General features: G+C 42.4%; 1 protein-coding gene across 3 annotated transcripts in view; it reads left to right on the top strand.

Annotated features, from left to right (window-relative positions):
* Positions 1-14,110, top strand: part of JARID2 (jumonji and AT-rich interaction domain containing 2) — a 192,622-nt gene that overhangs the window by 112,238 nt on the left and 66,274 nt on the right. For all 3 annotated transcript variants that reach the window (XM_081206170.1, XM_081206169.1, XM_081206171.1), the window contains exon 3: positions 11,740-11,881. In XM_081206170.1, coding sequence (XP_081062296.1) covers positions 11,740-11,881 — 142 coding nt within the window. The remainder of the gene's footprint in view (positions 1-11,739; positions 11,882-14,110) is intronic.

The raw sequence follows: 14,110 nt of genomic DNA, 5'->3' as shown, positions 1-14,110 counted from the left end.
ATTTTACTTACTTGAGTTTATATGTATCCCACATCCTCTGTTCTGGATAAAGCCCCCTTAAGCATCTCCCAAAATGCACATGAACATAAAATTATATCTAAACCAATAAAAAGGCAAGACAATAAAAACTAATAGATCATGCTTAATTTTTAACATTTGGGAACAACATTCCTGACGCTTTACTCTTGGGTCAATTTATATTTTATTGAAAATAAATTTTACTCTGACCTCTAAAGTTAGGGTGAAATTTGTGCAATTTCACACATTTATATTTTGAGGCATTCAGAGTGAGAGCATCAAGGAAGCACATAAGGTTTTCTTCTTAAATACTGTAAGTTAAGTGATTTTGTTTGGGGTGCAAATAAATTATTCATTAGGCTTTCAATTTGGTCTGATTTTTCCTTTGTCTTTCATTGTCAGCAGATTTTTCCATGTGTTATACAGTGTAATTTCCCCCAAGATGTTTATATTTTGAAGTAAAATTAATTACTCCCGATCGGAGTTCTGCAGGCAATTACGAAGGTGCTTTTGTACAAGCCAAGCAGAACTTGTAGGAGTAGAATGTATCTGGATACAGCTGGGAGGAGGGGGGGGGAGTGTTTGGTTTTTGTTTTGAATTGCTGTGCTTAGCAGAGGATTAAATCTATTGTCAGATAATGCTTGCTCTGGAGGGTCAGCACCCCATTACTGGGTCATGTGTTACCGCTGTAAGAGGCCTCTTCAGAGCATGTGTCACATTGGAAAAAAATATTTCTTGAGTCTGTCTGGAGGGCTGCCCACGCTTCAGGCAAAAGCCATGAAGGGCTGTTCTGAATGACATGCATTACAATATCAAATGAGGTTGCACAATTGGAAATATGCCACAGCTTTTTGCTTTCCATAGTCAGATATTTGAGCTCCCTGCAGGAACATCTATGCAGCCATGCTGCTACGCATAGAGACATGCAGGCCTCTCAGTGAAGGGAAGCATTTTCTGTTTCCCTGCCATCTTAATTCATTCAAAACACTTACCAGCTATCTTGCAGTCGCTTCTCTCTCTGATTCTAGGTTTGCGTTTTCTTTTCTCCTTTAAAAAATAGCTTTCAGATTTGCTTTACTGTTCCTTTATTTCATTTACGCTGAATTCTTCAAGTCATTGATTCCAAAATGGTATCTTTTACTTCAGTTGAAATTGTTTATTGTCACATTTTGTTTTCAAAGCTGTAAAAGGTAACTGCTTCAAACCAGTTTTGGATGATACATTGTCCTATCTGTTTGACGCCCCTCGTTCTTTTCCCCAAAGCGATCTTGTGCGTTTTGCCTGTTGTGCTAAATCTGCCCTCCTTGGTACAGGCATGCCTCAGAGATATTGTGGGTTTGGTTCCAGACCACCGTAAATCAAATATCGCAATGGAGCGAGTCACGCATTCTTTTTTGTTTCTCAGTGCATATAAAAGTTTTGTTTGCACTATACTGTAGTTCATTAAGTGTGCCAATGGCATATTCTTTTTAAAAACAAAAAACATTTGCACCTGCATCCTCTTAGGGAACCTCAGGAGCCGCTGTGCAGTGGGGACAGGCCCCTGCAGCCTCATCTCCAACCCAGCAGCAGCAGTTCCTCCAGTCCTTCAGTTTGTAAAAATCACAGTATCTGTGACGCACAATAAAGCAAGGTATGCCTGTACTGCACAGCCCAAACAGAGAATTGTGTACAATACTATATGCTTAACTCCTGGTGAGAGCAACCTCAGAAGATCCCAGCCTCTTACAGAGGTCTTTTCATTGACGATATCTGAGGCCTACTTTAGAGGGTGGCTGAGGATACAGTGTGCCTGAATGAATGAATTTATTGAAAATACCGTATTTTTCGCCCTATAAGGCGCACCGGCCCATAAGACGCACCTCATTTTTTTGGGGGGGGGGGAAATGAATTAAAAAAAATTATCCCCCCCCCAGCCCTGGCTGCTGCCCCAAGCCTCGCGCACCCGGTGGGACCTCCTGCCGGGTGCGCGAGGCTTGCAGACTCTCGCCCGAAGCAGGGGGAGCCCTCCCGAGGGCTCCCCGTGCTTCGGGCGACAGGCTGCCGCCCCAAGCCTCGCGCACCCGGTGGGACCTCCTGCCGGGTGCGCGAGGCCTGTCAGACACTCGCCCGAAGCAGGGGGAGCCCTCCGGAGGGCTCCCCGTGCTTCGGGGGACAGGCTGCCGCCCCAAGCCTCGCGCACCCGGTGGGACCTCCTGCCGGGTGCGCGAGGCTTGCAGACACTCGCCCGAAGCAGGGGGAGCCCTCCGGAGGGCTCCCCGTGCTTCGGGCGACAGGCTGCCGCCCCAAGCCTCGCGCACCCGGTGGGACCTCCTGCCGGGTGCGCGAGGCTTGCAGACACTCGCCCGAAGCAGGGGGAGCCCTCCGGAGGGCTCCCCGTGCTTCGGGCGACAGGCTGCCGCCCCAAGCCTCGCGCACCCGGTGGGACCTCCTGCCGGGAGCGCAAGGCTTGCAGACACTCGCCCGAAGCAGGGGGAGCCCTCCGGAGGGCTCCCCGTGCTTCGGGCGACAGGCTGCCGCCCCAAGCCTCGCGCACCCGGTGGGACCTCCTGCCGGGCGCGCAAGGCTTGCGGACACTTGCGGGGGCTGCAGGCTGCTGCCCGCAAGCCTTGTGAGCCCGCGGGTACTCCCACTGGGCTTGCAAGGCTTGCGGATAGCTTCCTGAAGCCTGGAGAGCGAGAGGGGTCGGTGCGCAGTGATGCCTCTCGCTCTCCAGGCTTCAGCGAAAGCCTGCATTCGCCCCATAAGACGCACCCCGATTTCCCCTTCATTTTTGGAGGGGAAAAAGTGTGTCTTATGGGGCGAAAAATACGGTACTACCCACAGTGAATTTCTAGAAGACAAATGCAGCACCCCATTGCCTCTGACATATCAAAGCTTTTTAGGCTGTCCATGATGCTTTAGAGCGCAATATGAAATCATAGTAAGAAACGATTATTTCACAGTTTTGCTGTTTTCCAGATGGAACTGGGGGGTGGCAACCTAGCTCTACATAAAAATGATTGTTGATTTCTTTCTCTTTATTTTATTCATTTCTGTGGTATTTGAAATGGTATTTTCTCACTTCATTCCTCTTCCCAGGGGCGGAGGGGACAAAGTAATACGTATTACCATATTGGTGTGGGAGTTGCTTGCCTCTTACCAGTCTGGTAACGTGTTCATGAAGGAGGCCATGTGTGTGGGTCAGTGACATGGTTCTTTAGCATATACGTTCCTGGCGTGGTGTGAGAAGAAGCCACAAAAGATGCATCTTTCATGCGGTAATACATTGAAAAAAACAACCATAGTCTATTTATCTAAGAGATGAAACTTAAAAAAAGAAATTAACACAAAGGCTGTCTTAAAGAGAACTGAGCTTGAAAGGCTAAAGTAATCTGTAGAGTTCATCAGTTCATTGATAAATAGGACAGCTTTTAGGAGAAGAGAAGGCTAAGGGGTGAACCCTGCACAAATCTGACATGGGGTCCCTAAGATGGTTGGATAGCGCTTTATGCACCTCCACTCAGCCAAGCTGGTGCCAAACATATTGCTCTACTTTCCTTTGGACCACATCAGTGAGGCCGGGAGGGGGGTCATCTTTTCATACTTCGTAGGCTTGTGCCATGGGGAGGTCACTTCAGCGCTGCTAACACAGTGATTTGACTTCATCCCCAAAGTCCACTGCCTCTTGAGACAGACAGATGCCAACAATCAAAATAGTGTGTTATTCTGGAGCTGGCTCTGGAGATGTGGTGTGTGCAAGATTTCATTTAAACGAATGGGAAATGTATAGCCTTTTCTGTTTTAGTGGGGCTTATTCAGAAGAAGTACTTTAATGCACTTGCATTAATTTAAGTAGTGCTCCACCAACTGATCTCTACGTTACCCTTTAATTAATAGTTTACTTAATTGTAGCTTAAGGGCTGGCCCTATCATTAGGCAGAGTGAGCCAGCCACCTCAGGTAGCAAATGCTGGGGGCAAGAAGCAATAGGTAACCCCTAGCATTTGTCACTTGAGTTGGCCAGCACAGTCTGCCTAATTATAAGGCACAACTGAGCGTGCCTTGAATCCTGCTTTGTACCTCCCACTCCAAACTTGAGAATCCTGCACTTTCCCTTAGGTATGATGGACAACACTGTCCCATTTTCACTGTGGAATTAAGATTCAGTTGCCAGTACACTCATCTTCTGTATGTGGAATGTGTGTGCCATCTTGTTCTCCATCTCAGGAAACAAAATGTCTCAGGCTAGCCTTGCGAGGCTGAGAGACCAGATACTATGGCACTGTGCTTTGATAATAATAGTGATAATTTTTAAAAGGCCTGCTGGACACAAAATGGCTGCTTGAACGGTATCATTGCGGCAGCTGCTGTGTGGGGGACTGTTCCTATGGAGCAGCTTGCCATGAGAACTGGCCCTCAATGTGTGTCGTTTGTACTCATGCCACTGCTCAAAATTCCCGTTCGTGTTCAATAGCCACACAGAGAAAACTGCACGGCAGCAGCTCATTCATGTCTAAAGCCAGTACACACAAAAGAAGCATTGCACAAAGTGACCAAGCTGTGATGGTTATTCCAAGTGAAATGGGCCTCAAAGATCTGGACAAAATGTTAATTTTCAGGCTGAGACAGGAAAAGGAGGAATTGGTTTAGCAAATGTACCTATCAGTGTTCAGTTGGAGCTTATACACCGAAGTAATGCGAAATGAAACATGCCCCCGGTTGCTTGACTTTGTAACAATTTTGGATCAGGATGAATGTAATCGGAAGGGCAATGTAGGTTTCCTTCAACTGCATGATTAAGCCAATTCCGTTTTGCTGATCTCTTCCTTTTGACAGCCTCACAAAACCAGCCTGTGCTGTAATGTCATGCATGCTTAGCTTCCATAGTAATGATGTGTATCTACATATATAAAATCACTCTTCTGTCCATTTACAAAGACTGTAAAAGCTATGGACTAATACTTTTTGGCGTGACAGCAACTGAAAAGCATATGCATGTGCTAGGATTATCAATTTAATGCCCAATAGCTTGTCATATGTAAAAGCCAGTGGTTACTCATGTGATGGCCACAAGGACAGTCAAATTTGTGACAGCCGCATTTCTTTTGTAAAAGAAAACCAGTCCATTTTAAAATAATTTTAGACTACTGTCCTAAATTGGAATCCTTTACAACTTCAAGCCTTTTCCCCACTGTACTCAAGATACTGCATGAGTACAACAAATAAGGACTGAGCATAGCAGATCACATCACAATGAAAGACTCTAAAATATGAGACAGGTTAAGCTTTTAAGTCCTCTTCAGGAACTCCGGTTAAACAAACACATGAGGGGGAGATGCAGGGACAAACGTTTTTGCTCCACCCCACATTGTCATTCTTTCCCCCAAAAAAACTTGGAGGTCGCTTGTCTGAAGCAGAGAGGTTACTGTACTCATGGAAGTTCCCTGAGTATTTGTCCCTCTCTTTGTTATCACCCCAAAGATAACAGAAGACGACCTGAGAAATAGGTACTTTGGTTGACATCATTGCAGGCGAAATAGTGGTACTAGATTTTGGCACAGATTGTTGTGTTGTCTTCTCAAAATGGCTTTCTAGAAAAGCTTCTTGCTGACCAGGGTTGTGATGTTAGAGGTAGAAATGCTGTTGTCAGGTAGACTATTTGATTTTTTTAAAGGTTCTTAAAATGGTGTGAAGCTGAGGTCCAGAAATACACCCTTGTAAAGAACAATGGAGCGCTAAATATAATACTGCAGTGCAATTCAGCAGAGGAGCTACAATCTGCCTGGCTGGTGTTACACAAATTAGTGTAAGCTATTCACATTATGTTGAAGGTTGTTAATATAATATATTATATTATATATCTGGCATACAATTAAGTCATTTAACTATGTTTGACTTGTATGCACTGATCAGTATTAATGGTACATAGCAGTAACTCTTGTCTGCTCCTTGTGAACTAGATAACAGAGGTGAAAACATTGGCGCATCTATTTCCCTCTTCCTATCTCATCGCAGCCTGATAAATTGAAGTGTGCAGAAATCATTACTGAGTTTCTTCCATTATCTAAGAGAGAATAGAAACCCTCCTGCATTTTGTGAGCTGTACGATGAATATATGTAGTGATTTTTTTCTGAAAGGCCTCTTGGGGGGGGGGAGAGGAGTGTTCCATTTTCAAAAGGAACTTCTTTTAACTATTATTTTGAATTCTCTTGCATTGTGCCCCTTAGTCAGATTGTTCCACTGATGGGGTCCCAAAGGTTATATTTTAGCTGTTAAGGAGTTCATTTTTTCCCTTTAAATCCTCAGCATCCCATGCCATAGAAATTATATCTTATGATTCCAGTTATATCAGCATAAATCTTGCCCTTTTGTGTACTGAAAAAGGAAATGTAAAACTAAAGTAATTGTAAAAGCTGCTCTTTAAATATATTGTCCTTTGCATATATTTGTAGCACAGACTTAATTAGCCTGGAATGGCTTTATTTTTGTTGTGTGAGACTATGACACATGATGTTTGGGGGGGGGAGACTATGTGTGGGACTATGGCATGTAAGATGGGTGTGACTGCCTCTGTATGTGTGTATGTGGCTGCATGTGTGAGAGGCAAGAGCATCTCTTTTAAAAAAATGTACACATTGCAAGCATTTGAAGATTGACAGCGCAATCCTAAATGGGGCTGAAGGAGTGTGAAGTGGTGGTTCATCTGCCACTTCCAAAACCCTGCTGGCTCCTGCCTGTGCAGACTTAGAGCGTGCGCGCGCACGCACACACACACACACACTCTTTGTATTTTCAAATTTCCAATGGAGGGAACTTAGTTGCACTGCTGACAGGCTGTCATAAAAGGGGAGCCTGATCCTGGTGTCTCCCCAATGAACAAAGGGGCCTTGGCTCTAGTAGGACCAAGGCTGCATTTCTTGCACCTGTGGAACTCCCTGTTTGGGTGCCTTTTGCCAGTGAGACATCCATTAGTGGTAGCTCTATGCCCACGGAGCTACGTGGGGCTACCTTTGAAGGCGACCCAGAAACTACAACTAATCCAGAACGCGGCAGCTAGACTGGTGACTGGGAGCGGCCGCAGAGACCACATAACACTGGTCTTGAAAGACCTACATTGGCTCCCAGTACGTTTCCGAGCACAATTCAAAGTGTTGGTGCTGACCTTTAAAGCCCTAAACGGCCTTGGTCCAGTATATCTGAAGGAGCGTCTCCACCCCCATCGTTCTACCCGGACACTGAGGTCCAGCACCAAGGGCCTTCTGGCGGTTCCCTCACTGCGAGAAGCCAAGTTACAGGGAACCAGGCAGAGGGCCTTCTCGGTAGTGGCGCCTTCCCTGTGGAACAGGCTCCCACCAGATGTCAAAGAGAACAACAACTACCAGGCTTTTAGAAGACATCTGAAGGCAGCCCTGTTTCGGGAAGCTTTTAATGTTTGATGTATTATAGTATTTTAATATTTTAATATTCTTTTGGAAGCCGCCCAGAGTGGCTGGGGAAGCGCAGCCAGATGGGCGGGGTATTAATAATAATAATAATAATAATAATAATAATAATAATAATAATAATAATGTTAAATAAAAGCACACATTCTACTCATGTAAAAACACCAGGCAGGCCCCACAAATAACCCAGAGATGCATTTTAAATAAAAGCACACATTCTACTCATGTCAAAACACGCTGATTCCTGGACCTTCTGCAGGCCAGATTGAGAAGGCGATTGGGCTGCATCTGACCCCCGGGCCTTTGGTTGCCTACCCCTGGGATAGGCTACACACAAGTACTTGATTTATGATCCATGCTACTATTAAAGACCCTATAGCCCTCTTTCGATGACCCAGCTATGGGATTTCCTTCTTAGAGAGACATGCCAGAACACTTTCCTCTGTCCCATTAGGTGTCCTGTGAAAGGCTCAATTGCCGAAGCAGGTGTATGGTTTAATCCAGAGGTTTTCAACCTTTTTGATTCCACAGCTCCCTTGACCAACTACATTCTTTATGCGGCATCCTTGTGGGGCTCAGGAGCCCAGTTATGTCACCCCTTGCCTGCAGAGCTGGCAGCCTCTCACCCTTTTTCGAACACCCTCCCTTATGGATTGTTCCCTCAGCCCCCTCTCTCCTATCCTTGGGAGTCCTATGGGCAGCAGTTGCTTCTGTTCCTGGTCTCTGAGCTGCCCGCCCCAAAGAAAAGTGCCTCCTCACACTGCCCCACAGGGGCCTGGGACTTGTCTGTCCATTCCCAACAGCAAGGGCTGCCTGGGCTCTGTCGCCCGCTTGATGGCTTACTGACTCTGAAGCCGCCTCAGCTCCTGGCAACCAGCACCCCCTGGCCAGTCCCAGAGACACCATTCGCTTGCGGAGCCTGTAGCCAGGGCTGCTGCAGCAAACAGCCAGGCAAGCCTTTGGGAAGCAGAGACACATGATAGGGCACAAGAGGAGGAAAGGAAGGAAGGAAGGAAGGAAGGAAGGAAGGAAGGAAGGAAGGAAGAAAGAAAGAAAGAAAGAAAGAAAGAAAGAAAGAAAGAAAGAAAGAAAGAAAGAAAGAGGCCAATGTTGCTTGCAGCACCTCACCCATCATTCAAGGCAGCCACTGGTTTAATCTGCCATGAACCTCCTTTTAAGAAGAAAGGCAGGATATAAATTCATAAGTATAATACACCCAACTCGAGATAAAATTTGAATTCTGGTCTCAGGTTGTTTTTAACAGTGAGATGCAAGAATGTTTTTATTTTGCAGACTGACGTGAGCGAAAAATGAGAATAGCTGCATGTCACAGGATTATTTTTACCACATAGCTAGCTGTATGGAGGAGTATATTTGGTACCTTCATTTTCTTGAGACACCCCCCCCCCATCCTCTTGCTATAACTCTTGCACTTTCCTACAAAGTCAGCATTCCCTTCTCTGTCTGTGGAGGTGAGGAAGAGAGAAGTAGTCGTTCAAACTGACTTCAAGGTTGTTTTGCTTAACGTTGGCTACTTTGCACGGGCTACCTTTTAAAAACAACAAAAAACAACCATCTCCTCTTAGTTTTGTTTTGTTTTTTTGGCATGAATTATAACCTGCATGTAAATCACAAGATGGGCATGTACAGAGCATGTGAAGCAGTATAATTGAATGACCAGAGAATCTTTTTTAATATATTGAAAGCAAGCATCCTCCTTCAGGCCTGGATGCTCAAAGGAAATAATAAAAGCAGATGCTTGCTGCGCAGCCTCATTCTGCAGACACCATGCTAATTAAATTATGGCTAGGCAATGCTGAGGGATTCGAGTTACAGAGTTCCTCTGGAGACAAAGCAGTAAATGAGAAGTTTATGTTGCCTCTGGCAATATAACAATGGGGCAAGCAAGGCATTTTCTACGCTTTGGTAACATTTGGGTCTCACCCTAGGAAGACCTACAACAAAACACAAATAGTTAACTTTTCTGAGATGGAAATCCCCGTTCAGTGACAAATTTGTTTGATTTACTGAGGATACGAATTTGAAGTAGAGAGAAAGCTGTTTTCTAAACACAAGTGAGTCAGAAGGCAACAGGACTCTTTCCTTGACTTCATACACTTCATATGGTTGGGTTTCGAGTGTGGCAGTTCTCCAGAACAAATATTACTCTTGAAAAATATATATGCAGTTCTGTCATAATAGTTACCTAACTAACTAGAGTGCCTCAATTATATGCTTGATCTAGACTTCCCTGGAGTTTGGTAATTCTAAATTTAATCAACAGCATTAAAAAAACAAAAAACACCACCCCGCATATAATACAAAAGGAAATGATTAGTTAATGTCAAATGCCTATGTAGGATACTGCCAGGAAGACAAAACTAGCTTTTTAGGTTCACTGAAGATATTTCCAAATATTACTCTGCTTCATAAAGAGTTTGGTGTAATGGGCTACAGTGGGTTTGGTATAATTTTTAAATGTTGAGCAAGATAAGTTTTAGTGAAAGGGGAGGGGCTTTGAATATGGGGCAGTTGATTTATTTGCATTATGAATCCACTTTACAGTCTAGTTAGTGAAGACAAATCAAAATTACTTTTGTGCAAAACTTGGCTCTTTTTATTTTTGCTTTGCATCTCTTTACACCGCAGAGTATCAATCTTCCTTTATTTTTCTCAGTAAGGAAATTTGTTTCTCTTTTTAGTAGGGTTTTTAAAATGGGTTTGTAGCCAATATGCATGAGCTGTCACTCAGAAAGAACTGTACTCTACTGTCTTCTAAAATAAATGACTTGCAAGTATAGACCTTGAGGGAAAAGAAGGTAGTTGGATAGAGCCCTTGAGTTAGGTTACTTGCTAGACTATAGCCAGAAGTTTCAAAATACCCAAATTGAATAAGAAATAATGTTTTCTCTGCTTACTCAGAATTGATAAGTGACACTGAATTAATTGAAAATGGCAGCCGCCCCCAAACCGTATTTGGTGGGTAAAATTTAACTTTTGAATTTATTTACATTGTGGGGGGATTCACAGGTTATAATCCTATTTATGATTAACTACTACTTTACAAAACTCAGAATAATATCTCACCAGTTGCAGATTGTGGGTTGAAATCTGAAGGTTGTTTGTGAAGCAAGCACTGGAGAGAGCTTCATTTAGCTTTATATCAGTCTGTAAATGCACCCTAATTGTGATCCCATTGATCCACCTGGTGTGTACTGGGCAAATGTTGTAGCTGCCCAAAAGCTGGCAGGCCTACATTTTTTGTGCCTCACCCTCTTTCAACAGAAACTTAACCATATTGCCAAACAGGATGGCATCATTTGTAATATAGTGTTGGCAAAAGTTCATCCACTTGCCACATCTTTCCCAATGTTTGTGTGCGTGTGTGTGTGTGTGTGTGTGTGTGTGCGTGCGCGCGCGTGCGCATATGCACATCACTGTGTATTTTGGAACTGTGGAGAACAGGATGGAATTTTCCAAGATCTGAATCAAATTGCAGGGATTACGTATTCAAAAATTCTTACTTAAATTAAGTATGTCATATATTAGACTGGTGGTGGTGGTTTTTTAAAAAGATCTTTGGTGCAGTCTCTGCCACAAGTTTAATATGCCCATAAATGTTTAATGGTTTTAATGTGACTTAGCAAACTGTTATTTAACTGCTATTCACTCAGTCTAGAGTCAAATCTTACACTGTTACTTCTGCGTGAGAGCACAATCTTTTGTTCATGCCATGGTTAGGGTTGCTACCCAGCTGGTTTGTTTTATGCCCTGGCCCCATTTATTTTTAATAGCCTATTATTTAAGGACTAGTTAAAACAGAGAGGGAGAGAGACAGGACAATTTAAAATCCATGTGATACTTGATCTATAAAACTTAATTGTGTCTTTAACCCTAAATAGATCCAACTAAGTCCCACTATAAAACCCAGAGATGTATTTCACAATGACTTCAATGTATTGTAAAATATGAACTTTTATTAAGAATTAATGCAGGGGGACAATAATTAAGAAATGCCATATAGGGTCTTTAACAGCTTTAGCTCCCGATATAGTACCAGAGAAGCCTGCGGTACTTTAACTCTACACTCTTTTCAGTACAAAAATGGACAAAAAGACAACCTACGGAAAGGTTAAGTTCTGCATCAACATGAGCGCCGCTCCCACCCCCCACCCCCGCTGCTAAAGGGTTTAAGGTCATTTGGTTCCTCAGCACCTTGGGGATGCAGTAACCTGGTTCATTTTGTTTACAGTATTGTTGTTCATAGTTAATACATTTTGTCCTTCTTAATTATAGGACTGCTTAGTAATGGCCAGTCTAAAGGATTACGACCTGGGTCTGAGCACCTAGAGAACGAGAAGGACGATGCGTCGCAAGTGTCCTCAACTAGCAACGATATTAGTTCTTCAGATTTTGAAGAAGGACCATCAAGGAAAAGGTAAGATTCTCTTAAATTCCAATAGTCTAGCAGAATATAGTCTGATAAATGAAGTCTGAAAAAGGTGCAGTTCATGCTAAAGTATCTTAGTATGCCAGTGTAGTGCAGTGGATGCTATATGTAAGGATGTAGACCTGTCAGAAGTTGGTTCAAATCCCTGCTTAGCCATAGTCTCATTGCATGGCCTTGAGAAACTCATTAACCTCACAACCTTGCTTTCTCAGACATAAAAAAGGGATCTGTCTGAAAGAGTTGTTGTGAAAACAGACAAGATGAAGACCAAAGAGGACTCGGGTTGTTAACATTGTTGTATGTTTCTTTATTATCTTCTTTCCCTTTCTTTTTTACAATGGATGCATCTTACATTTCATACGGTTGTGAAAACAGTTCCCATGTCCTGATCTCATCAGCTTAAGATCCATTTGAAGCAATTGCCCCTTGTAAGGCTTTCTGTGGTTAGGTTTCATTTTTGCAGCGGTTGATTGGTTAAACGAAACATTCAGTCATACTATTTATTCAGATCTGTAAAGGTAATTGTCCTTGTCACTGTATAGTTTACATACAAATAATGTAATTTCACGAGAGAGAACCGTTAGTGTCAACACGTTTGATTTACATGGAATGGAGCCAAAGGACAATAGTTTAAAAGGCATAGATAATCAGAAAGTGCTGCCTGTATTCTGGGGGCTCATTATAGAGATGCTGGTTATTGTCAGTAGGGGGGCTACTCTGATATAATAGTGTAACGATTTTGCTCCTGTCTCATAGAAGTCTGTAAAGAAATCCTTGTTGACTCTCATTACGCTGGAGTCTGAACCACTCCCTATCCTTTCAACAATGTGAACTAAAATGGAGCACCTTTCCCCACCAGTTTCTTGTAGAAAATATGCCGAAAGTGTGGAGTGGGTTATGAGGATTTTGTTTCTTGTATTAAATTGCATGGCTGGGAAGAAGTGAATTACTTTTAAAAAGAAAGAAAGTAAAAGCTATGCTGCAGCCCTAAAGCAAGATTACTTGAAAACACAAAGAATTTTCTGAAGGATTTTCTTAGGTTTTCCATATTGCCTTCATTCAGTTTCTTAAGACTAGGTCTGCTCTTCTTTTTTAATATTTATATTTTATTTAACTTTTTCAGTGAGGAAAGAAATGAATGAAAGAAAGAAAACAAAATACTTGAAATGGCGATACAATGTTATGGGTGTATAAGTAATACAATTATTCCAACAAATGTGACATTATTAACAAGATGTTATACTTTTTATGAATGGAATCCAAATATCCTTATATTTATCCATACACAATCTGCGTCTAAAAGCAATCTGTTCATATGGTGCAGGAGTTGTCATGCCTTCTATCCATTGATTGAAGGGGGCCATGGTATTATCTTTCCAATGAATCAATATCAAGTCTTTTGGCAGAAGTAAAGGCGCAGAGAGTCGATCTACAATATATTGTAAACTATATTGTCAAACCCAATATAGTTGCTATATAGTTTAACATAATATTACCATCTGAAAAAAATTAAAATTTCCCCCCAAAGTAGTATTTATGCATCCTGGTACTTTCCCTCCAAAATTTGTAAGCATCAAACTTTTCATAAACGTAAGTTTCAAAAAAGCATTTTCCTTATGCGATCTCCAGCAACATGTTGTCATAGACAGTCCCTTTCTGTACAAACATAGCAGAGTCCAATAAATTCTAAATATTATTTTTTGTTGTATAAAACATAGTTTACAATCTAATGACACATTTGTTACAGAAGCTAAAACGTTGTTCCACTGCTTAGATAAAATAGGAACCTCCAATTCTTTATATTCTATTTGCTTCTCAGATATGGTGCATTTCATTCATTTCTCTAGCTATAGGAACCCAAATACATTTGTAGTTGTGTATATTAGGTTGTGTCCATGCACACATGTGAGTGTGTATGACAGAGATAGAAATTACCAAACATGATGCTGCAAAGCATTTAAACAAACAAAAGAGGCTTGATACATTGAAACACCAGATACATCTAAAATAAAAAAAATTAAAATGGTAAAATATACCTTCCGAGCTTATTTTCTCATTCCCATACCATTTCCTTTTTAGTCAATTCTTTTCTGCATTTCCATTCATCAGTTCATTTTCCCTGAGGCTTGTTGGTGCTACCAGTTGTTAAGATAAATAGTTGTTAACTCACACAGAAAGTCAAGGTTGCTGTATTGGCCCATAAGAAAAAGGAAAGCA

This window comes from Podarcis bocagei (genome assembly GCF_964188305.1).
Source record: "Podarcis bocagei genome assembly, chromosome: 8".
In the NCBI taxonomy this organism is placed as follows: Eukaryota; Metazoa; Chordata; class Lepidosauria; order Squamata; family Lacertidae; genus Podarcis; species Podarcis bocagei.
The sequence above is the reverse complement of the archived record's forward strand: the minus strand, read 5'-3'. Positions and strand labels throughout refer to the sequence as shown.